This window comes from Bufo gargarizans, unplaced genomic scaffold (assembly GCF_014858855.1).
Source record: "Bufo gargarizans isolate SCDJY-AF-19 unplaced genomic scaffold, ASM1485885v1 original_scaffold_820_pilon, whole genome shotgun sequence".
Taxonomy (NCBI): domain Eukaryota; kingdom Metazoa; phylum Chordata; class Amphibia; order Anura; family Bufonidae; genus Bufo; species Bufo gargarizans.
The window spans coordinates 119,031-143,768 of record NW_025334710.1 but is presented as its reverse complement, the minus strand read 5'-3'; the positions used below and the strand labels follow the sequence as shown (position 1 = coordinate 143,768).

The following is a 24,738-nucleotide window of genomic DNA, read 5'->3' as shown; positions in this document are numbered from 1 at the left end:
TAAACCAGTCAGTCGCAGCTAGTCCGGGCAGACCAGGAGGTACCTGCGAAGGTACCGACAGTAGAAACGTGGTCAGACAGACAGGGTTGTTACCAGGAGCAAAAAGACAGGAGCTGGAGGAAGAGGCAGAGACGTAGTCAACAAGCAATGGGTCAGGGCAGGTGGCACAGGAACAAGGTCAGACAATTCGGGTCGCAAGCAGGCAGGGTTTAAACGATAAACGAAGTCCAGGAACAAAGTATGAAGTCATGAACACAAGTTGGTAAGCAAGCTCTTTAGCACAAGATTAGGACCTTGACTCTGAGGCGTCTGGGTTAAGGGCTGAGCCACTTAAATACCTGCTAATACCTTAATACTTGCTATTAAGATGCCTTGGTCACACTTGATCACAGCATTTAAAAGCTAAAATGCCTGTGATCTGCATTACTGCCAGTCATGGACATTAGTCACAGGCCTTTGCTGTTTGAAACAGCAGAGACCCGCCGGATATGGCACCGGCTGCACGTGTGAGTGGGCTCCATGTTTAAAGACCTTCCCTTCGCCATCCATGTAAGGATTAAGGGATAACCTTTGGAAGACTATTGGCATAACCTTCCTACTAGTAAAGAAAAAAAAACGAAAAAAAAAAAACCTCTTCATTCTAACATAATCAAATTTTAAGTGATTTGATTCTGGGGATGAGAGGGATTTGGTTAGAAATTATTTGGACCTGAATCAAATCACAAAGGTGATTTTAGATGAATCGGACCCAAACCAAATTTTAAGATATTCATTCATCTCTCCCCTACTGATTTAGGGGGAAAGGGGATAGAAGAGGTGAGCCTGATACCTCTTATGTATCTGCAGGGTTAACATTTAGCATTAAAATTCAGAATTGTTTTACACAATTCTTTTACAAACCTAAGGTGTTTCACAAAATTACAAAATCACAGTTACATAAGAAGAGGTAATGTTTGTTTCGTTTCTCAAGTCCCACCCTAAAAATAATAAATTAGGAACCTCGATCCTCGAGATTGTCATCTCACATTACATCCTGCCTTCAAGAACTGAACCATGAGCTCCCTGATCGGAATTCTCAGCCTCCTCTCGGCTCTTGCAGCGACAAGTAAGTTTTCAGAAACATTATAAGACCTGAATTTTCCTTTGTTTTATATTTTCTTTATTATATATATATATATATTTTATAAATTTGTTCATAATAGTCTTAAAAATGATATTAAATAACAATACTTATAATAAGAAGAAATAATAAAACTAACAATAATAATAATATAAACTAACATTTATTTTAATGTTAACCCCCCCCAATGCCTGGTAAGATTTTACTTCTGATCCTGTTCATAGTGCTACATAAGCTATTAAAGCTAAATGTAGAGATACAAAAAGAGGATTACGGTACAATTTGAACTCCCTGGTCTAAAAGTGGACTAGGAGTCGCAAAATAGGTACCTAGAGTAGAGGCTATCAGAGGCGCCAGGGGGCGGAGGAGAGTTCTATAGAGAACAATATAGGAGTTATGCTCATCTGCAATTATGGAACAAGATAGGCAGCTCAAGTGTTTCAGTGGATCAAGGATTACCCTTGCCCACTTTTGAAGAGATATAGGCGGTGTAGAGAGGACAAAGGAAGAGAAGCCCTTCACACCCGTGAAAAAAAGTTTGAAACACGTACCAGGCGCCAGATCACTCAGTCATTAGTCGTGATGAAGATACAGATTAATTCTTATTTGTGTATAAGATATAGAGAAGACCTTCACCGGGGTCTGTTTGAAGAGCTAGGAGTTTAGAAAAAACTCCTCAGCTCTATATTGGTGATGTTAGAGATCATAAAATAATGATAGTAATAAAATTAAGGATAATAGTAAAATCAAATCCACTCACTTCACAGGGGGGGCAGGCACCAGGATAAGTTCAAGACACCTGGGACTATTTTCCCCCACAGCCCGGATCGCATGTAGAGATGTAAATAATTGAACGCCGCCTACACACGTGGCTTCTGGTCAATCATTTTATTAGTATAAGGCTCAACGTGTTTCGAGGGTCTGAGGCCCTCTTCTTCAGGAGAAATAAATACATTAATTTGGTTATAACAGAAAAAAGGGAAACAGTCCCACATAATTCAGCCACCATCTTTGTGCCATCCAGAAAGATCTAAAGGCATATTTAATCTATCCAAGCACACCTTACAAGAGAATGAGATAGCATTATTAAGTAGAGGTCTCTCTTTTTGCCCGACAGACACAATAGACCCTTTTGAATTTTTTGTTGATTTAAATCAATTTATGAGAAAACTTACCCTCAAAAGGCATTTTGCAGGCAAGATCCGTGCACAAACTAGAGTGGAAGATGTGATAGAACCCTCCACTCAGAGTTGTCCGCCTATCCCATGTGATCTCAAGGGAAAATCCTCCTTCTACCACCTAGAGAGCAGGGGAGCTCACATAGAATGCTTTTACAATATAGTACTGGAAGATTTAAAGACTGCACTCACTGAACAAAAAGGAGATAGTAAAAAAAGGTCCTTCTGATCCATATTCTAAAATACCCCGCAAAAATCTAGATTCAAATGAACAGAAAGCACTAAAAAGCCTTAAGGCCAACAAAGAAATTGTTATAAAGAGTGCAGATAAAGGAGGAGGGGTGGTAGTTATGAATTCTGACTATTATCTAAGGGAATCCCTAAGAATCCTATCAGATTCTGAATACTACAAACCATTGAAAGAGGATCCAACAAAACCCTTCAAGAAATCCTTATTTGATCTAATAGACTTAGGATACTCCGGGGGAATTATTGACAAAAAATTAAGATCTTTTTTAAAAACTGCATATCCATCAATATCTAGGTTTTATTTTCTGCCCAAAATTCATAAAAATCTTCAAAACCCACCCGGAAGACCAATTATTTCAGGAGTGGGCTGTTTGACAGCTAACCTTTCTGCCTATGTAGACAGTTATCTACAGAAGTATGTACCCCTGCTCCCATTATATATAAGAGACACATCACACCTTATAGATTCTCTAGAATCCTTTCAGTGGGAGGAGAACTATATCTGGGTTACCCTTGATGTTTCAGCCCTGTACAGCAACATCCAACACCCTTTAGGTATTGCTGCCATCTCCCAGACCTTACTTCAGGATTCCCACATGCCAGATCATCAAAAATAATTTCTTCTCAGATCAATTGAATTCATACTTCAACACAATTATTTCACATTCAATGACAAATTTTATATTCAAACACAGGGAACAGCGATGGGCACTAAGTTTGCCCCATCCTACGCAAACCTTTTCATGGGAGTGTTCGAACAGAAATTCGGCCTGCTTACACATCCACAAATCAGGTTCTACCGTCGATTCATAGACAATATCATTTTCATCTGGCAAGGTGACAGTAATGACCTAATCCAATTTATTGAACACATCAATTCCAACCACTGGAATCTCTCTTTTACTATGGAACAAAATCCAGTGGAGGTGGTGTTTCTGGATCTACATCTCAGCATTAAAAATAAGAAAATTATCAGTAAGACCCACTTCAAAAGTGTAGATGCCAATAGTTTTCTTGACTATAGGAGCTGCCACCATTCCAAATGGAAGCGCAACATCCCATATAGTCAAATGAAAAGGATCAGGAGAAACTGCACAGATGACCGAACTATGAAGACCCAGGTCAGGGAATTGAAGGAAAGGTTTAAAGAAAAAGGCTACCCAAAAAAACAGCTAATAGACTCCAGCAAGAAAATATATCAAATCTCACAAAAGGAGAGTCTTAAATCTAAACCTAAATTCTCCACACTGGAAAAAATAAAAAGTAATGATGGGTTCCAAGGTTCAAGTCTTATCATTCGTTATAACTCACAACATTCTCTTATTAGGCAGACCCTAGTAAAAAATTGGCCAATTCTACTAAAAGACCCCATATTGGGTAAACTGATCCCCCCGAAACCTATTCTTATATTCAGAAGGGCAAAAACCCTGAAGAACTTATTAGCCCCTTCTTGCCCAAAAATAGAGAGAAGCTCCTCCCAATATAAAAAAAAACTATTGAAAAAATTCCCCAAAAACTTCCGGGAAATTTCAAATGCAATAATAGAAGATGCAAATGCTGCAATATGTTAACAGACGGAAAGAAAGAAGTTATCATTCCCTCCAACAATGACATTTTTAACATCAAACACAGGTTAGATTGCGGGTCAACTAATGTCATCTACCTTCTATGCTGTCCCTGCAATCTTTTCTATGCAGGACGCACCATCCAATCAGCACGTGAAAGGATGAACGAACATCGGTCGAACATTGCAAGAAAGATCACAACTCATAGTGTATCCAGGCATTTTGCGATGGTCCATGAGGGAGATCCATCCGGTCTAACAGTCACACTATTAGAAAAGGACATGAAATCCTACCAGTCTCTATGTCGCAGGGAGATGTACTGGATTTTCTGTCTCAACACTTTAATACCATTTGGTTTAAATTAATCTCTTGAATATACGAACTATTAAACAAATATAACAAATATCTGGTTTCCATGTATTCCACATGTAGCATAACTCCCCACGGTGTATATAGCTTATGTATTTGCGTTCCACATATAGATATATTGCACATATAGATATATATATCCATCAATGTGTCTATACACATGATCATCAGCACTCCTTCCCCCCCCCCTTCCGAAATTGATTATATCTTCATTTAAATTCATCTTTGATTTATAATATTCTTCTACAGTAAGACCCCTAAATTCCTATATTCAATGTTCCTCTGAGTATCTTTCTGACCCATTTTCACTTAATTAAGATATATCCCACTACAAAGTAGATATCTGCATTATACAGTTATTTAGGAGGGGGTTGCGTTCCAAGGTGAAACGCATCGCGTGTTGATCCACCCACCAAACGGACGCAGGCTCCTCTTCTTCTTACCCCGTCCTGAAACCGGAAGAAGATGGCGGTGTGTTCCACAGTGGAACGCATCGCAATTATAGATGGTGCCGACACACTAACTGTGGGGATAACTTAAGCCACAGATTTAGACTGGAGTTGGCTCGTCTCTCCCCTTTCCCTGTTTCCCCCAAAAAGATCTTTATTTATATATTAATCTCCCAAACCCAGTTCCTATATTAACATCCAACAACCGGAATAAAATGGCGGTGCGTTCCACAGTGGAGCGCATCGCGATTAGAAATATCCAGTCTGCCTTTTAAGATAATGTTTCTACACCCAAAACAATAAGACTAGGGACTACTATGTTATTGTAGCAAAAGAGAATAAAATATATGAATCAGATAACCCCAGAAGGGGATTTGATTTGATCCATGCAAACAGGAAGTGTAGAGACCACAAACTAACTACACGTGCAAACTATAAATACTTCACTGGAACAACTCATCCTAATGACTCCTGACTGGTCTCAGAATCTGTTAAAGCACTCCTGAAGGTATGGATCAACTTAATCTTCTTTGGACTCATAACTATAGAAATATATATACAGGTCCTTCTAAAAAAATTAGCATATTGTGATAAAGTTCATTATTTTCTGTAATGTACTGATAAACATTAGACTTTCATATATTTTAGATTCATTACACACCAACTGTAGTAGTTTTTATTGTTTATTGTTTTAATATTGATGATTTTGGCATACAGCTCATGAAAACCCAAATTTCCTATCTAAAAAAAATAGCATATTTCATCCGACCAATAAAAGAAAAGTGTTTTTAATACAAAAAAAGTCAACCTTCAAATAATGATGTTCAGTTATGCACTCAATACTTGGTCGGGAATCCTTTTGCAGAAATGACTGCTTCAATGCGGCGTGGCATGGAGGCAATCAGCCTGTGGCACTGCTGAGGTGTTATGGAGGCCCAGGATGCTTCGATAGCGGCCTTAAGCTCATGCAGAGTGTTGGGTCTTGCGTCTCTCAACTTTCTCTTCCCAATATTCCACAGATTCTCTATGGGGTTCAGGTCAGGAGAGTTGGCAGGCCAATTGAGCACAGTAATACCATGGTCAGTAAACCATTTACCAGCGGTTTTGGCACTGTGAGCAGGTGCCAGGTCGTGCTGAAAAATGACATCTTCATCTCCATAAAGCTTTTCATCAGATGGAAGCATGAAGTGCTCCAAAATCTCCTGATAGCTAGCTGCATTGACCCTGCCCTTGATAAAACACAGTGGACCAACACCAGCAGCTGACATGGCGCCCCAGACCATCACTGACTGTGGGTACTTGACACTGGACTTCAGGCATTTGGCATTTCCCTCTCCCCAGTCTTCCTCCAGACTCTGGCACCTTGATTTCCGAATGACATGCAAAATTTGCTTTTTATCTGAAAAAAGTACTTTGGACCACTGAGCAACAGTCCAGTGCTGCTTCTCTGTAGCCCAGGTCAGGCGCTTCTGCCGCTGTTTCTGGTTCAAAAGTGGCTTGACCTGGGGAATGCGGCACCTGTAGCCCATTTCCTGCACACGCCTGTACACGGTGGCTCTGGATGTTTCTACTCCAGACTCAGTCCACTGCTTCCGCAGGTCCCCCAAGGTCTGGAATCGGTCCTTCTCCACAATCTTCCTCACCTCTTCTCGTTGTGCAGCGTTTTCTGCCACACTTTTTCCTTCCCACAGACTTCCCACTGAGGTGCCTTGATACAGCACTCTGGAAACAGCCTATTCGTTCAGAAATTTCTTTCTGTGTCTTACCCTCTTGCTTGAGGGTGTCAATGATGGCCTTCTGGACAGCAGTCAGGTCGGCAGTCTTACCCATGATTGCGGTTTTGAGTAATGAACCAGGCTGGGAGTTTTTAAAAGCCTCAGGAATCTTTTGCAGGTGTTTAGAGTTAATTAGTTGATTCAGATGATTAGGTTAATAGCTCGTTTAGAGAACCTTTTCGTGATATGCAAATTTTTTTAGATAGGAATTTTGGGTTTTCATGAGCTGTATGCCAAAATCATCAATATTAAAACAATAAAAGGCTTGAACTACTTCAGTTGTGTGTAATGAATCTAAAATATATGAAAGTCTAATGTTTATCAGTACATTACAGAAAATAATGAACTTTACCACAATATGCTAATTTTTTTAGAAGGACCTGTAATTTCATTTTAGGTTTTTTCTATGTAGATTTTATATGTGTGTATTTTTTAGCTAAATCCGTATCCTGGTTGGACAGCATATATGTGTTCATTATTTTACATACAAATATTTATACAGGGAGTGCAGAATTATTAGGCAAGTTGTATTTTTGAGGATTAATTTTATTATTGAACAACAACCATGTTCTCAATGAACCCAAAAAACTCATTAATATCAAAGCTGAATATTTTTGGAAGTAGTTTTTAGTTTGTTTTTAGTTTTAGCTATTTTAGGGGGATATCTGTGTGTGCAGGTGACTATTACTGTACATAATTATTAGGCAACTTAACAAAAAACAAATATATACCCATTTCAATTATTTATTTTTACCAGTGAAACCAATATAACATCTCAACATTCACAAATATACATTTCTGACATTCAAAAACAAAACAAAAACAAATCAGTGACCAATATAGCCACCTTTCTTTGCAAGGACACTCAAAAGCCTGCCATCCATGGATTCTGTCAGTGTTTTGATCTGTTCACCATCAACATTGCGTGCAGCAGCAACCACAGCCTCCCAGACACTGTTCAGAGAGGTGTACTGTTTTCCCTCCTTGTAAATCTCACATTTGATGATGGACCACAGGATCTCAATGGGGTTCAGATCAGGGGAACAAGGAGGCCATGTCATTAGATTTTCTTCTTTTATACCCTTTCTTGCCAGCCACGTTGTGGAGTACTTGGACGCGTGTGATGGAGCATTGTCCTGCATGAAAATCATGTTTTTCTTACCTTGCAGACTTCTTCCTGTACCACTGCTTGAAGAAGGTGTCTTCCAGAAACTGGCAGTAGGACTGGGAGTTGAGCTTGACTCCATCCTCAACCCAAAAAGGCCCCACAAGCTCATCTTTGATGATACCAGCCCAAACCAGTACTCCACCTCCACCTTGCTGGCGTCTGAGTCGGACTGGAGCTCTCTGCCCTTTACCAATCCAGCCATCTGGCCCATCAAGACTCACTCTCATTTCATCAGTCCATAAAACCTTAGAAAAATCAGTCTTGAGATATTTCTTGGCCCAGTCTTGACGTTTCAGCTTGTGTGTCTTGTTCACTGGTGGTCGTCTTTCAGCCTTTCTTACCTTGGCCATGTCTCTGAGTATTGCACACCTTGTGCTTTTGGGCACTCCAGTGATGTTGCAGCTCTGAAATATGGCCAAACTGGTGGCAAGTGGCATCTTGGCAGCTGCACGCTTGACTTTTCTCAGTTCATGGGCAGTTATTTTGCGCCTTGGTTTTTCCACACGCTTCTTGCGACCCTGTTGACTATTTTGAATGAAACGCTTGATTGTTCGATGATCACGCTTCAGAAGCTTTGCAATTTTAAGAGTGCTGCATCCCTCTGCAAGATATCTCACTATTTTTTACTTTTCTGAGCCTGTCAAGTCCTTCTTTTGACCCATTTTGCCAAAGGAAAGGAAGTTGCCTAATAATTATGCACACCTGATATAGGGTGTTGATGTCATTAGACCACACCCCTTCTCATTACAGAGATGCACATCACCTAATATGCTTAATTGGTAGTAGGCTTTCGAGCCTATACAGCTTGGAGTAAGACAACATGCATAAAGAGGATGATGTGGTCAAAATACTCATTTGCCTAATAATTCTGCACGTAGTGTATATATTATTATTTATTAGGTTTTATTTTCTATCAAGGTCCCATTTGGTTTTTCTCTGTTAGGTGTATGTGCTCATAAATAGAGTTGAGCGAACACCTGGATGTTCGGGTTCGAGAAGTTCGGCCGAACATCCCGGAAATGTTCGGGTTCGGGATCCGAACCCGATCCGAACTTCGTCCCGAACCCGAACCCCATTGAAGTCAATGGGGACCCGAACTTTTCGGCACTAAAAAGGCTGTAAAACAGCCCAGGAAAGAGCTAGAGGGCTGCAAAAGGCAGCAACATGTAGGTAAATCCCCTGCAAACAAATGTGGATAGGGAAATGAATTAAAATAAAAATTAAATAAATAAAAATTAACCAAAATCAATTGGAGAGAGGTTCCATAGCAGAGAATCTGGCTTCCCGTCACCCACCACTGGAACAGTCCATTCTCAGATATTTAGGCCCCGGCACCCAGGCAGAGGAGAGAGGTCCCGTAACAGAGAATCTGTCTTCATGTCAGCAGAGAATTAGTCTGCATGTCATAGCAGAGAATGAGGCTTCACGTCAGCCACCACTGCAACAGTCCATTGGCATATATTTAGGCCTAGCACACAGGCAGAGCAGAGAGGTCCCGTAACAGACAATCTGGCTTCATGTCAGCAGAGAATCAGTCTGCATGTCATAGCAGAGAATGAGGCTTCACGTCACCCACCACTGCAACAGTCCATTGGCATATATTTAGGCCTAGCACACAGGCAGAGCAGAGAGGTCCCGTAACAGACAATCTGGCTTCATGTCAGCAGAGAATCAGTCTGCATGTCATAGCAGAGAATGAGGCTTCACGTCACCCACCACTGCAACAGTCCATTGGCATATATTTAGGCCTAGCACACAGGCAGAGCAGAGAGGTCCCGTAACAGACAATCTGGCTTCATGACAGCAGAGAATTAGTCTGCATGTCATAGCAGAGAATGAGGCTTCACGTCAGCCACCACTGCAACAGTCCATTGGCATATATTTAGGCCCAGCACCCAGGCAGAGGAGAGAGGTCCCGTAACAGACAATCTGGCTTCATGTCAGCAGAGAATTAGTCTGCATGTCATAGCAGAGAATCAGGCTTCACGTCAGCCACCACTGCAACAGTCCATTGTCATAAATTTAGGCCCAGCACCCAGGCAGAGGAGAGAGGTCCCGTAACAGACAATCTGGCTTCATGTCAGCAGAGAATTAGTCTGCATGTCATAGCAGAGAATGAGGCTTCACGTCAGCCACCACTGCAACAGTCCATTGGCATATATTTAGGCCTAGCACACAGGCAGAGCAGAGAGGTCCCGTAACAGACAATCTGGCTTCATGACAGCAGAGAATCAGTCTGCATGTCATAGCAGAGAATCAGGCTTCACGTCAGCCACCACTGCAACAGTCCATTGTCATAAATTTAGGCCCAGAACCCAGGCAGAGGAGAAAGGTCCCGTAACAGACAATCTGGCTTCATGTCAGCAGAGAATCAGTCTTCATATCATAGCAGAGAATCAGGCTTCACGTCACCCACCACTGCAACAGTCAATTTTCATAAATTTAGGCCCAGAACCCAGGCAGAGGAGAAAGGTCCCGTAACAGACAATCTGGCTTCATGTCAGCAGAGAATCAGTCTTCATATCATAGCAGAGAATCAGGCTTCACGTCACCCACCACTGCAACAGTCAATTGTCATAAATTTAGGCCCAGCACCCAGGCAGAGGAGAGAGCTCCCGTAACAGAGGATCTGGCTTCATGTCAGCAGAGAATCAGTCTGCATGTCATAGCAGAGAATGAGGCTTCACGTCACCCACCACTGCAACAGTCCATTGGCATATATTTAGGCCTAGCACACAGGCAGAGGAGAGGTTCATTCAACTTTGGGTAGCCTCGCAATATAATGGTAAAATGAAAATAAAAATAGGATTGAATGAGGAAGTGCCCTGGAGTCCAATAATATATGGTTATGGGGAGGTAGTTAATGTCTAATCTGGACAAGGGACGGACAGGTCCTGTGGGATCCATGCCTGGTTCATTTTTATGAACGTCAGCTTGTCCACATTGGCTGTAGACAGGCGGCTGCGTTTGTCTGTAATGACGCCCCCTGCCGTGCTGAATACACGTTCAGACAAAACGCTGGCTGCCGGGCAGGCCAGCACCTCCAAGGCATAAAAGGCTAGCTCTGGCCACGTGGACAATTTAGAGACCCAGAAGTTGAATGGGGCCGAACCATCAGTCAGTACGTGGAGGGGTGTGCACACGTACTGTTCCACCATGTTAGTGAAATGTTGCCTCCTGCTAACACGTTGCGTATCAGGTGGTGGTGCAGTTAGCTGTGGCGTGTTGACAAAAGTTTTCCACATCTCTGCCATGCTAACCCTGCCCTCAGAGGAGCTGGCCGTGACACAGCTGCCTTGGCGACCTCTTGCTCCTCCTCTGCCTTGGCCTTGGGCTTCCACTTGTTCCCCTGTGACATTTGGGAATGCTCTCAGTAGCGTGTCTACCAACGTGCGCTTGTACTCGCGCATCTTCCTATCACGCTCCAGTGCAGGAAGTAAGGTGGGCACATTGTCTTTGTAGCGTGGATCCAGCAGGGTGGCAACCCAGTAGTCCGCACAGGTTAAAATGTGGGCAACTCTGCTGTCGTTGCGCAGGCACTGCAGCATGTAGTCGCTCATGTGTGCCAGGCTGCCCAGGGATAAGGACAAGCTGTCCTCTGTGGGAGGCGTATCGTCATCGTCCTGCCTTTCCCCCCAGCCACGCACCAGTGATGGACCCGAGCTGCGTTGGGTGCCACCCCGCTGTGACCATGCTTCATCCTCATCCTCCTCCACCTCCTCCTCATCCTCGTCCTCCTCGTCCTCCAGTAGTGGGCCCTGGCTGGCCACATTTGTACCTGGCCTCTGCTGTTGCCAAAAACCTCCCTCTGAGTCACTTCGAAGAGACTGGCCTGAAAGTGCTAAAAATGACCCCTCTTCCTCCTCCTCCTCCTCCTCCTCCTGGGCCACCTCCTCTTCCATCATCGCCCTAAGTGTTTTCTCAAGGAGACATAGAAGTGGTATTGTAACGCTGATAACGGTGTCATCGCCACTGGCCATGTTGGTGGAGTACTCGAAACAGCGCAACAGGGCACACAGGTCTCGCATGGAGGCCCAGTCATTGGTGGTGAAGTGGTGCTGTTCTGTAGTGCGACTGACCCGTGCGTGCTGCAGCTGAAACTCCACTATGGCCTGCTGCTGCTCGCACAGTCTGTCCAGCATGTGCAAGGTGGAGTTCCACCTGGTGGGCACGTCGCATATGAGGCGGTGAGCGGGAAGGCCGAAGTTACGCTGTAGCGCAGACAGGCGAGCAGCAGCAGGATGTGAACGCCGGAAGCGCGAACAGACGGCCCGCACTTTATGCAGCAGCTCTGACATGTCGGGGTAGTTGTGAATGAACTTCTGCACCACCAAATTCAGCACATGCGCCAAGCAAGGGATGTGCGTCAAATTGGCTAGTCCCAGAGCTGCAACGAGATTTCGCCCATTATCACACACCACCAGGCCGGGCTTGAGGCTCACCGGCAGCAACCACTCGTCGGTCTGTTGTTCTATACCCCGCCACAACTCCTGTGCGGTGTGGGGCCTGTCCCCCAAACATATGAGTTTCAGAATGGCCTGCTGACGTTTACCCCGGGCTGTGCTGAAGTTGGTGGTGAAGGTGTGTGGCTGACTGGATGAGCAGGTGGAAGAAGAGGAGGAGGAAGCCGAGAAGGAGGAGGTGGCAACAGGAGGCAAAGAATGTTGCCCTGCGATCCTTGGCGGCGGAAGGACGTGCGCCAAACAGCTCTCCGCCTGGGGCCCAGCTGCCACTACATTTACCCAGTGTGCAGTTAGGGAGATATAGCGTCCCTGGCCGTGCTTACTGGTCCACGTATCTGTGGTTAGGTGGACCTTGCTCCAGATGGCGTTGCGCAGTGCACACTTGATTTTATGGGATACTTGGTTGTGCAGGGAAGGCACGGCTCTCTTGGAGAAGTAGTGCCGGCTGGGAACAACATACTGTGGGACAGCAAGCGACATGAGCTGTTTGAAGCTGTCTGTGTCCACCAGCCTAAATGACAGCATTTCATAGGCCAGTAGTTTAGAAATGCTGGCATTCAGGGCCAGGGATCGAGGGTGGCTAGGTGGGAATTTACGCTTTCTATCAAATGTTTGTGAGATGGAGAGCTGAACGCTGGCGTGTGACATGGTTGAGACGCTTGGTGACGGAGGTGGTGGTGGTGGTGTTGGTGGTACATCCCCTGTTTGCTGGGCGGCAGGTGCCAACGTTCCTCCAGAGGCGGAGGAAGAGGCCGAGGCGGCAGCAGCAGAATAGGCCGAGGCGGCAGCAGCAGAAGAGGTAGCAGGGGGAGCCTGAGTGACTTCCTTGGTTTTAAGGTGTTTACTCCACTGCAGTTCATGCTTTGCATGCAGGTGCCTGGTCATGCAGGTTGTGCTCAGGTTCAGAACGTTAATGCCTCGCTTCAGGCTCTGATGGCACAGCGTGCAAACCACTCGGGTCTTGTCGTCAGCACATTGTTTGAAGAAGTGCCATGCCAGGGAACTCCTTGAAGCTGCCTTTGGGGTGCTCGGTCCCAGATGGCGGCGGTCAGTAGCAGGCGGAGTCTCTTGGCGGCGGGTGTTCTGCTTTTGCCCACTGCTCCCTCTTTTGCTACGCTGTTGGCTCGGTCTCACCACTGCCTCTTCCTCCGAACTGTGAAAGTCAGTGGCACGACCTTCATTCCATGTGGGGTCTAGGACCTCATCGTCCCCTGCATCGTCTTCCACCCAGTCTTGATCCCTGACCTCCTGTTCAGTCTGCACACTGCAGAAAGACGCAGCAGTTGGCACCTGTGTTTCGTCATCATCAGAGACATGCTGAGGTGGTATTCCCATGTCCTCATCATCAGGAAACATAAGTGGTTGTGCGTCAGTGCATTCTATGTCTTTCACCGCTGGGGAAGGGCTAGGTGGATGCCCTTGGGAAACCCTGCCAGCGGAGTCTTCAAACAGCATAAGAGACTGCTGCATAACTTGAGGCTGAGACAGTTTCCCTGGTATGCATGGGGGTGATGTGACAGACTGATGGGGTTGGTTTTCAGGCGCCATCTGTGCGCTTTCTGCAGAAGACTGGGTGGGAGATAATGTGAACGTGCTGGATCCACTGTCGGCCACCCAATTGACTAATGCCTGTACCTGCTCAGGCCTTACCATCCTTAGAACGGCATTGGGCCCCACCATATATCGCTGTAAATTCTGGCGGCTACTGGGACCTGAGGTAGTTGGTACACTAGGACGTGTGGATGTGGCAGAACGGCCACGTCCTCTCCCAGCACCAGAGGGTCCACTAACACCACCACGACCATGTCCACGTCCGCGTCCCTTACTAGATGTTTTTCTCATTGTTATGGTTCACCACAACAACAAATATATTATTTGGCCCAATGTATTGTATTCAAATTCAGCGGGATATAAATTTGAGGCCTAGTATTTAGGCGCTGGGTGACCGGTATGGATTTAGTGACAGAATTAGACTTGGAAATGCACAGAAGCGTGTGTGTGTGAAGTTATTCTGAATGACCCAATGTGCACCTTGAATATTATATACCCTTTTAGGGATAGATTTCAAATAGCTCTGATATAGCAGAAACCACTAAATTATGAAATTGCTAAATTGGGAATTGTACTTCAACCCAGAACAAAAAATGTGCTTTGACGGACACTAAATATCTTGCCCAGCAACAACAGTACAACGGTGGGTAACGAGAGATTTAGAGGGAATTAAATTTGAGGCCTAGTATTTAGGCGCTGGGTCACCGGTATGGATTTAGTGACAGAATTAGACTTGGAAATACACAGTAGCGGGTGTGTGTGAAGTTATTCTGAATGACCCTATGTGCACCTTCAATATTATATACCCTTTTAGGGATAGATTTCAAATAGCTCTGATATAGCAGAAACCACTAAATTATGAAATTGCTAAATTGGGAATTGTACTTCAACCCAGAACAAAAAATGTGCTTTGACGGACACTAAATATCTTGCCCAGCAACAACAGTACAGCGGTGGGTAACGAGAGATTTAGAGGGAATTAAATTTGAGGCCTAGTATTTAGGCGCTGGGTCACCGGTATGGATTTAGTGACAGAATTAGACTTGGAAATGCACAGAAGCGTGTGTGTGAAGTTATTCTGAATGACCCAATGTGCACCTTCAATATTATATACCCTTTTTGGGATAGATTTCAAATAGCTCTGATATAGCAGGAACCACTAAATTATGAAATTGCTAAATTGGGAATTGTACTTCAACCCAGAACAAAAAATGTGCTTTGACGGGCACTAAATAACTTTCCCAGCTACAACAGGACAACGGTAACGAGAGATTTAGAGGGATTTAAATTTGAGGCCTAGTATTTAGGCGCTGGGTGACAGGTATGGGTTTAGTGACAGAATTAGACTTGGAAATACACAGTAGCGGGTGTGTGTGAAGTTATTCTGAATGACCCTATGTGCACCTTCAATATTATATACCCTTTTAGGGATAGATTTCAAATAGCTCTGATATAGCAGAAACCACTAAATTATGAAATTGCTAAATTGGGAATTGTACTTCAACCCAGAACAAAAAATGTGCTTTGACGGACACTAAATATCTTGCCCAGCAACAACAGTACACCGGTGGGTAACGAGAGATTTAGAGGGAATTAAATTTGAGGCCTAGTATTTAGGCGCTGGGTCACCGGTATGGATTTAGTGACAGAATTAGACTTGGAAATACACAGTAGCGGGTGTGTGTGAAGTTATTCTGAATGACCCTATGTGCACCTTCAATATTATATACCCTTTTTGGGATAGATTTCAAATAGCTCTGATATAGCAGGAACCACTAAATTATGAAATTGCTAAATTGGGAATTGTACTTCAACCCAGAACAAAAAATGTGCTTTGACGGGCACTAAATAACTTTCCCAGCTACAACAGGACAACGGTAACGAGAGATTTAGAGGGATTTAAATTTGAGGCCTAGTATTTAGGCGCTGGGTGACAGGTATGGGTTTAGTGACAGAATTAGACTTGGAAATACACAGTAGCGGGTGTGTGTGAAGTTATTCTGAATGACCCTATGTGCACCTTCAATATTATATACCCTTTTTGGGATAGATTTCAAATAGCTCTGATATAGCAGAAACCACTAAATTATGAAATTGCTAAATTGGGAATTGTACTTCAACCCAGAACAAAAAATGTGCTTTGACGGACACTAAATATCTTGCCCAGCAACAACAGTACAGCGGTGGGTAACGAGAGATTTAGAGGGAATTAAATTTGAGGCCTAGTATTTAGGCGCTGGGTCACCGGTATGGATTTAGTGACAGAATTAGACTTGGAAATACACAGTAGCGGGTGTGTGTGAAGTTACTCTGAATGACCCTATGTGCACCTTCAATATTATATACCCTTTTTGGGATAGATTTCAAAGAGCTCTGATATAGCAGGAACCACTAAATTATGAAATTGCTAAATTGGGAATTGTATTTCAACCCAGAACAAGAAATGTGCTTGAACGGACACTAAATAACTCGCCCAGCTACAGCACTAGGGACAGATTTAGCTGGATATAAATTTGAGGCCTAGTATTTAGGCGCTGGGTGACAGGTATGGGTTTAGTGACAGAATTAGACTTGGAAATACACAGTAGCGGGTGTGTGTGAAGTTATTCTGAATGACCCTATGTGCACCTTCAATATTATATACCCTTTTAGGGATAGATTTCAAATAGCTCTGATATAGCAGAAACCACTAAATTATGAAATTGCTAAATTGGGAATTGTACTTCAACCCAGAACAAAAAATGTGCTTTGACGGACACTAAATATCTTGCCCAGCAACAACAGTACAGCGGTGGGTAACGAGAGATTTAGAGGGAATTAAATTTGAGGCCTAGTATTTAGGCGCTGGGTCACCGGTATGGATTTAGTGACAGAATTAGACTTGGAAATACACAGTAGCGGGTGTGTGTGAAGTTATTCTGAATGACCCTATGTGCACCTTCAATATTATATACCCTTTTTGGGATAGATTTCAAATAGCTCTGATATAGCAGGAACCACTAAATTATGAAATTGCTAAATTGGGAATTGTACTTCAACCCAGAACAAAAAATGTGCTTTGACGGGCACTAAATAACTTTCCCAGCTACAACAGGACAACGGTAACGAGAGATTTAGAGGGATTTAAATTTGAGGCCTAGTATTTAGGCGCTGGGTGACAGGTATGGGTTTAGTGACAGAATTAGACTTGGAAATACACAGTAGCGGGTGTGTGTGAAGTTATTCTGAATGACCCTATGTGCACCTTCAATATTATATACCCTTTTTGGGATAGATTTCAAATAGCTCTGATATAGCAGAAACCACTAAATTATGAAATTGCTAAATTGGGAATTGTACTTCAACCCAGAACAAAAAATGTGCTTTGACGGACACTAAATATCTTGCCCAGCAACAACAGTACAGCGGTGGGTAACGAGAGATTTAGAGGGAATTAAATTTGAGGCCTAGTATTTAGGCGCTGGGTCACCGGTATGGATTTAGTGACAGAATTAGACTTGGAAATACACAGTAGCGGGTGTGTGTGAAGTTACTCTGAATGACCCTATGTGCACCTTCAATATTATATACCCTTTTTGGGATAGATTTCAAAGAGCTCTGATATAGCAGGAACCACTAAATTATGAAATTGCTAAATTGGGAATTGTATTTCAACCCAGAACAAGAAATGTGCTTGAACGGACACTAAATAACTCGCCCAGCTACAGCACTAGGGACAGATTTAGCTGGATATAAATTTGAGGCCTAGTATTTAGGCGCTGGGTGACCGGTATGGATTTAGTGACAGAATTAGACTGGGATATGGCCAAAAAATGAACAGACTATTGCTGGTTAAATGCACTTGGTGTGACAGCTTCACCCTGATGTAGGCTTTAGCCAAAAAACAACCACACCATTGAGGGTTAAATGCACTTGGTGACAGGCGCAGCTTGCCCCTGATTTTGTATATGGCCAAAAAATGAACAGACTATTGCTGGTTAAATGCACTTGGTGTGACAGCTTCACCCTGATGTAGGCTTTAGCCAAAAAACAACCACACCATTGAGGGTTAAATGCACTTGGTGACAGGCGCAGCTTGCCCCTGATTTTGTATATGGCCAAAAAATGAACAGACTATTGCTGGTTAAATGCACTTGGTGTGACAGCTTCACCCTGATGTAGGCTTTAGCCAAAAAACAACCACACCATTGAGGGTTAAATGCACTTGGTGACAGGCGCAGCTTGCCCCTGATTTTGTATATGGCCAAAAAATGAACAGACTATTGCTGGTTAAATGCACTTGGTGTGACAGCTTCACCCTGATGTAGGCTTTAGCCAAAAAACAACCACACCATTGAGGGTTAAATGCACTTGGTCGCAGCTTGTGCTGGCGCACCACAAGACACAAAATGGCCGCCGATCACCCCAGAAAAATGAGACTGACAAACGGTCTGTGCAGCCTAAAAACAGTGAGCAATTGAGGATCAGCAGCTCAATGATCCACAGCTGCAGATCGATCAGTTAATCAAGTCCTTTGGAGGAGTTAATCTGCCTAATCTCGCCCTACTGTCGCAGCCGCAACCTCTCCCTACGCTAATCAGAGCAGAGTGACGGGCGGCGCTATGTGACTCCAGCTTAAATAGAGGCTGGGTCACATGGTGCTCTGGCCAATCACAGCCATGCCAATAGTAGGCATGGCTGTGATGGCCTCTTGGGGCAAGTAGTATGACGCTTGTTGATTGGCTGCTTTGCAGCCTTTCAAAAAGCGCCAAGAAAGCGTCACAAAAGCGCGAAGAAAGCGACGAACACCGAACCCGAACCCGGACTTTTACGAAAATGTCCGGGTTCGGGTCCGTGTCACGGACACCCCAAAATTCGGTACGAACCCGAACTATACAGTTCGGGTTCGCTCATCCCTACTCATAAACTCTGAATAGACCTGATCTATAATATATTGTGTAGTTGTGTGTGTGTACATTTAAACATACATATACACAATTTTACACATATATACACCTATAAAACAACTTTAAAGAAATGTTTATGTTATTTGTTAATTTAAATATTTTATTCTATTTTTATATATTTTTTAATTTTTTATTTTTATATATATATATAAAAAAATGTTTCCCTTTTTTCTGTTATAACCAAATTAATGTATTTATTTCTCCTGAAGAAGAGGGCCTCAGACCCTCGAAACGCGTTGAGCCTTATACTAATAAAATGATTGACCAGAAGCCACGTGTGTAGGCGGCGTTCAATTATTTACATCTCTACATGCAATCCGAGCTGGGGGGGAAAATAGTCCCAGGTGTCTTGAGCTTATCCTGGTGACTGCCCCCCCTGTGAAGTGAGTGGATTTGATTTTACTTTTATCCTTAATTTTATTACTATCATTATTTTATGATCTCTAACATCACCAATATAGAGCTGAGGAGTTTTTTCTAAACTCCTAGCTCTTCAAACAGACCCCGGTGAAGGTCTTCTCTATATCTTATACACAAATAAGAATCAATCTGTATCTTCATCACGACTAATGAGTGATCTGGCGCCTAGTACGTGTTTCAAACTTTTTTTCACGGGTGTGAAGGGCTTCTCTTCCTTTGTCCTCTCTACACCACCTCTTCACATAAGCTATTAAACATTGTTCTCCGAACATTGCATCAGAAAAAATGTGCTGGCAAATAACTAATATATAATTAATGTCCTGACTGTGTCCCATTTCTTTAGGCTATGCTCTTTCGTGTACACAGTGTATTTCTAATGAAACAACATGTTCCGGTACCAGCATAACCTGTTATTCAGGACTTCAGTGTGCATCTACATACACAGAAACCACTATCGGTGAGTTGTCTGATTAAGTTCGATCTTTTCTAGTGGTTTGGAGGGGTTAGACTCTATTGTAACTCAAGCTTAATCTTTGTATAAAGTTTTGAAACTTTCCAATAGACTTTAAATATTTTCATTTCCCTGTTTGCTGTCCGTGAATGGGGATCTATGGTACATTCCTGTTTACATCCATGCGCTTAAAACCCATTGAAAACTTAAAAATTTCACAGTCCTACAAGTGTCTCCGGTCTAGACAATCCTCTGTGACTTAAACACTCTGGAGTCAAGATTAACCCCTTCAGAATTCTGCAATTTTTCACCATAAGGACCAGGCCATTTTTTGCAAATCTAACATTTGTCACTTTATGTGGTGATAACTTTAAAAAACTTTTACTTATCCAAGCTATTTTGAGATTGTTTTCTCGTCAGATATTGCACTTCATGACAGTGGTAAATTTGAGTCAAATATCGAAAACCAAATTTATCTGCTAATTTTGAAACATTAGCAATTTTCAGAATTTCAATTTCTCTGCTTTTAAAACAGATAGCAATAACTCTTAAAATAGTAATTATTTTGCATTTCCCATATGTTTACTTCATGTTTGGATCATTTGTAAATTATATTTTCTTTTTTCTTAGGACGTTGGAAGGCTTAGAAGTTTAGAAGCAAATCTTGAAATTTTTAAGAGGTTCCAAAACCCACTATTTAAGGACCATTTCAGATCTGAAGTCACTTTGTGAGGCTTACATATTAGATTACACTATATATTTGATGAATCGGACCCAAACCAAATTTTAAGATATTCATTCATCTCTCCCCTACTGATTTAGGGGGATAGAAAGATAGAAGAGGTGAGCCTGATACTTCTTATGTACAGTATGTGCAGGGTTAACATTTAACATTAAAATTGAGAATTGTTTTACACAATTCTATCACAAACCTAAGATGTTTCACAAAATTACAAAATCACAGTTACATAAGAAGAGGTAATGTTTGTTTTGTTTCTCAAGTCCCACCCTAAAAATAATTAATTAGGAACCTCGATCCTCGAGATTGTCATCTCACATTACATCCTGTCTTCAAGAACTGAACCATGAGCTCCCTTATCGGAATCCTCAGCCTCCTCTCGGCTCTTGCAGCGACAAGTAAGTTTTCAGAAACATTATAAGACCTGAATTATTCTTTGTTTTATATTTTCTTTATTATTTTCTTTTTTCTATTTTTTTTTATAAATTTGTTCATAATAGTCTTAAAAATGATATTAAATAACAATACTAATAATAAGAAGAAATAATAAAACTAACGATAATAATAATATAAACTAACATTTATTTTAATGTTAACCTCCCAATGCCTGGTAAGATTTTACTTCTGATCCTGTTCATAGTGCTACATAAGCTATTAAACATTGTTCTCCGAACATTGCATCAGAAAAAATGCGCTGGCAAATAACTAATATATAATTAATGTCCTGACTGTGTCCCATTTCTTTAGGCTACGCTCTTTCGTGTACACAGTGTATTTCTAATGAAACAACATGTTCCGGTACCAACATAACCTGTTATTCAGGACTTCAGTGTGCATCTACATACACAGAAACCACTATTGGTCAGTTGTCTGATTAAGTTCAATCTTTTCTAGTGTTTGGAGGGGTTAGACTCTATTGTAACTCAAGCTTAATCTTTGTATAAGGTTTTGTAACTTTCCAATAGACTTTAAATATTTTAATTTCCCTGTTTGCTGTCCGTGAATGGGGACCTATGGTACATTCCTATTTACATCCATGGGCTGAAAACCCATTGAAACCTAAGAAGTATCACAATCCTACAAGTGTCTCCGGTCTAGACAATCCTCTGTGACTTAAACACTCTGGAGTCAAGATTAACCCCTTCAGAATTCTGCAATTTTTCACCTTAAGGACCAGGCCATTTTTTGCAAATCTAACATTTGTCACTTTATGTGGTGATAACTTTAAAACACTTTTACTTATCCAAGCCATTCTGAGATTGTTTTCTCGTCAGATATTGTACTTCATGACAGTGGTAAATTTGAGTCAAATATCTTTTTTTTTTTTTAAATACCAAATTTACCTGCTAATTTTGAAAAAATAGCAATTTTCAAAATTTCCATTTCTCTGCTTTTAAAACAGATAGCAATAACTCTTAAAATTGTTATTATTTTACATTTCCCATATGTCTACTTCATGTTTGGGTCATTTGTAAATTATATTTTCTTTATTTTTGGGACGTTGGAAGGCTTAGAAGTTTAGAAGCAAATCTTGAAATTTTTAAGAATTTCCAAAACCCACTTTTTAAGGACCAGTTCAGATCTGAAGTCACTTTGTGAGGCTTGCATATTAGATTACACTATATACTAGATGAATCGGACCCAAACCAAATTTTAAGATATTCATTCATCTCTCTTCTACTGATTTAGGGGGATAGAAAGATAGAAGAGGTAAGCCTTATACCTCTTATGTATGTGCAGGGTTAACATTTAGCATTAAAATTCAGAATTGTTGGGGGGCGGAGCCTGCACCAGAGCCAGATGGTTGTGTGAGGTGCAGCTCTCCTGCTAGCTTATACCTCACAGCTCCTTACCATTAGCGAACTGGACTGCAAAATGGTCAAAATCGGTGGCCAAAAGCCTGCTGACCAGTCAGGTCACAACAGATCTCTGAGCCAAACCGGAGAAATTCAACAAAAAAACGGCGGCAGTGGCAATTAACAGAGAATCCAAGATGGCGCCCGGGGCACCTCGCTCCAGCCATAAGCAAGCAGCAGCTGCAAGCGCCGTTAAGGTAGGGGAAGATCCCTGTGACACAGAATGTCTACCCATCTCCAGGGCTTTCCTTAAAGAAGCGCTGGCTGATGCCTTGGGCCCCCTTAGCCTGGATCTATCTACTATTAAAGAGGACGTACGCTACATAGGCAGAAGGGTGGAGGTACTAGAAGACACCCAGGCCACAATTTTACAACATCAGAGTGAGGAGTCCGCCAGCCTGTCCCTAGCCAAGAATCATATTAACTCCTTATATACCGCTATGGAGGACCAGGAAAATAGAAGCAGGCGGAATAACTTCCACTTCAGAGGCATCCCTGAATCAATTTTGGCAATGGATATCCCTGAAACAGTTATTCAGATTTGCCTTAAACTACTGGGCCCGGACTCTGCTCATGAAGTTTTAATAGAAAGGGCACACAGAGCACTCCACCCCAAGCCACAGTCCAATGAACCTCCCAGAGATGTTATTTGAAGATTTTTGAATTTCCCAGTGAAAGAAGCTATACTGGCTATCTCCAGGAACTCCAACTCTGTGGAATGGGAGGGAGACATATTGCTTCCTTTAGGGACCTGGATAAAGCCTATGACCTTCTTCAGATCTCTCCGCTACCTATAGAAAATTGGGACATGGTCCAGAGCATGACCACTTTACCAGACCTACCTTCGGTAACACCTTGGGGACCGCTCCACACTCCTAAATCCCAAAGGTCCAGAAGGGGGAACTTTCCACCTACTCCGAAGCGCTTAGCCCTAGCGGATAAGTAATCTGCCTGCAATCTTTCTCCCTGTTAATAGGGATCCATAGGACTCAATCCATGGACCTTTGTAATAACAATAATATATTTAAATGGTATTCTCCACAGGAATTTACTCTAGATACTGAGTGATGATGCTGGCATTCTTATTTTCATTGCTCTTTCATATGCCTTATCTCCACTCAGTGTTGGAGGAGGAGACAGTAGGGATCATTTTTCTCATCTGATTGTAAACTAGAAAGCCCCAAAGAAGCAGAAGAGGGAACTCCCTCTCTACCCCCAAACGTCTGACCATGGTGGATAAGTAGTCTGCTATGCTTTCTTCTCTCCTAGATTAGGTGAATTATGAACAGCATCATATGGGACGTACTAATTCTAAATTACTGTTGCACTGCTTACCAAGTGACAAATTCCTATATACTGAGTGTGGAGCCTGGCTTATATTTTTTTACTTACTCTTTACTAGGTCATGCTTTGCTCTCTGCCCAGTATTGGACATCGAGACAGTAGGGATCTCTCCCCTGAGTTTCCCATCTGTTTTAAAGTTAGAACAGTCACGTTGCTAATTAACAAGATCAAGCTACCTCCCGTATAAATGTACCCTCCCATACCTATGAAGCTGTGTGAGACACCTAATCTCGCTTACCTATACCTTTTAACGTTCCGCACTATCCTCTCCACCAATTGGTGTGGGCTGGCCCTTCCCCTCATTATTTGTCCCTTGCCTGCTTCATACTGAGCTAAAACTATAAGGATTCCCTTTATATCCTTGCAGACTCCCTAACTCTCCCACTAATATAACCTGAGTCCAAATATTCCAGTATAAGTGGCATTACAGAGGGTAATGCTTCTGGGTACTTTACCCTTCCCCCCTACATGCTGCCTATTCAGAAAGGCACAGTTGATATGACTTACCTAGTTTGGATTAAATTTACTCATCTTTTGTCTTTATCCATTGTTTTATTTTGTGTTTCATATTGTTATTGTTTTGACAGGTACTCTGAGACTACCCTAATGCTCTCTCAAATGGGTAAACAGGTGTCCTCACAGATTCAGAGCGCGCAAGATGAGATTTCCCTGAATGATTGGATGCTCCTGGGCTCCCCTCGTGGCCGCACTCCTTCCTCCGCGTTGCTGCTGGTTGGTCAGGTTTCATTTGCTACATCACTTAGACCCCTTCCCCCTCTCTCTGAAGAGACATGACAGATTTTAAATTGGTTTCTTACAATGTTAAGGGACTGAGATCCCCTTCTAAGAGATCCCAGATTTTCTCTCTCCTGCACAGAGAGAGATGCTCAGTGGTCTTTTTGCAGGAGACGCACTTCAAACACGGAAATTACCCCAACCTTTCCCATTCTAAATTTCCTAGCTGGTACCATTGTGGTGCTGAGGGTGCGGCCTCGAGGGGAGTCAGCATTGGCTTTTGTAGGGGGCTCCCTTTTCAATATAAATCTCACGTTCAAGACCCAGAGGGTCGATACTTGATCCTCATAGGCCAAGTGG

General features: G+C 42.6%; 1 protein-coding gene across 2 annotated transcripts in view; it reads left to right on the top strand.

Moving 5' to 3' along the window:
• The first annotated feature begins 1,032 nt into the window (after window positions 1-1,032).
• Window positions 1,033-24,738, top strand: part of LOC122924117 (phospholipase A2 inhibitor NAI-like) — an 87,348-nt gene continuing 63,642 nt past the window's right edge. Inside the window, exon 1 of one of the 2 annotated variants that reach the window (XM_044275045.1) lies at window positions 1,033-1,105. In XM_044275045.1, the coding sequence (XP_044130980.1) occupies window positions 1,054-1,105 (52 nt within the window). In that variant the 5' untranslated portion in view covers window positions 1,033-1,053. Of the gene's footprint in view, window positions 1,106-20,688; window positions 20,842-24,738 lie in introns of those variants that run through there. The other variant, XM_044275046.1, reaches the window with a different exon arrangement.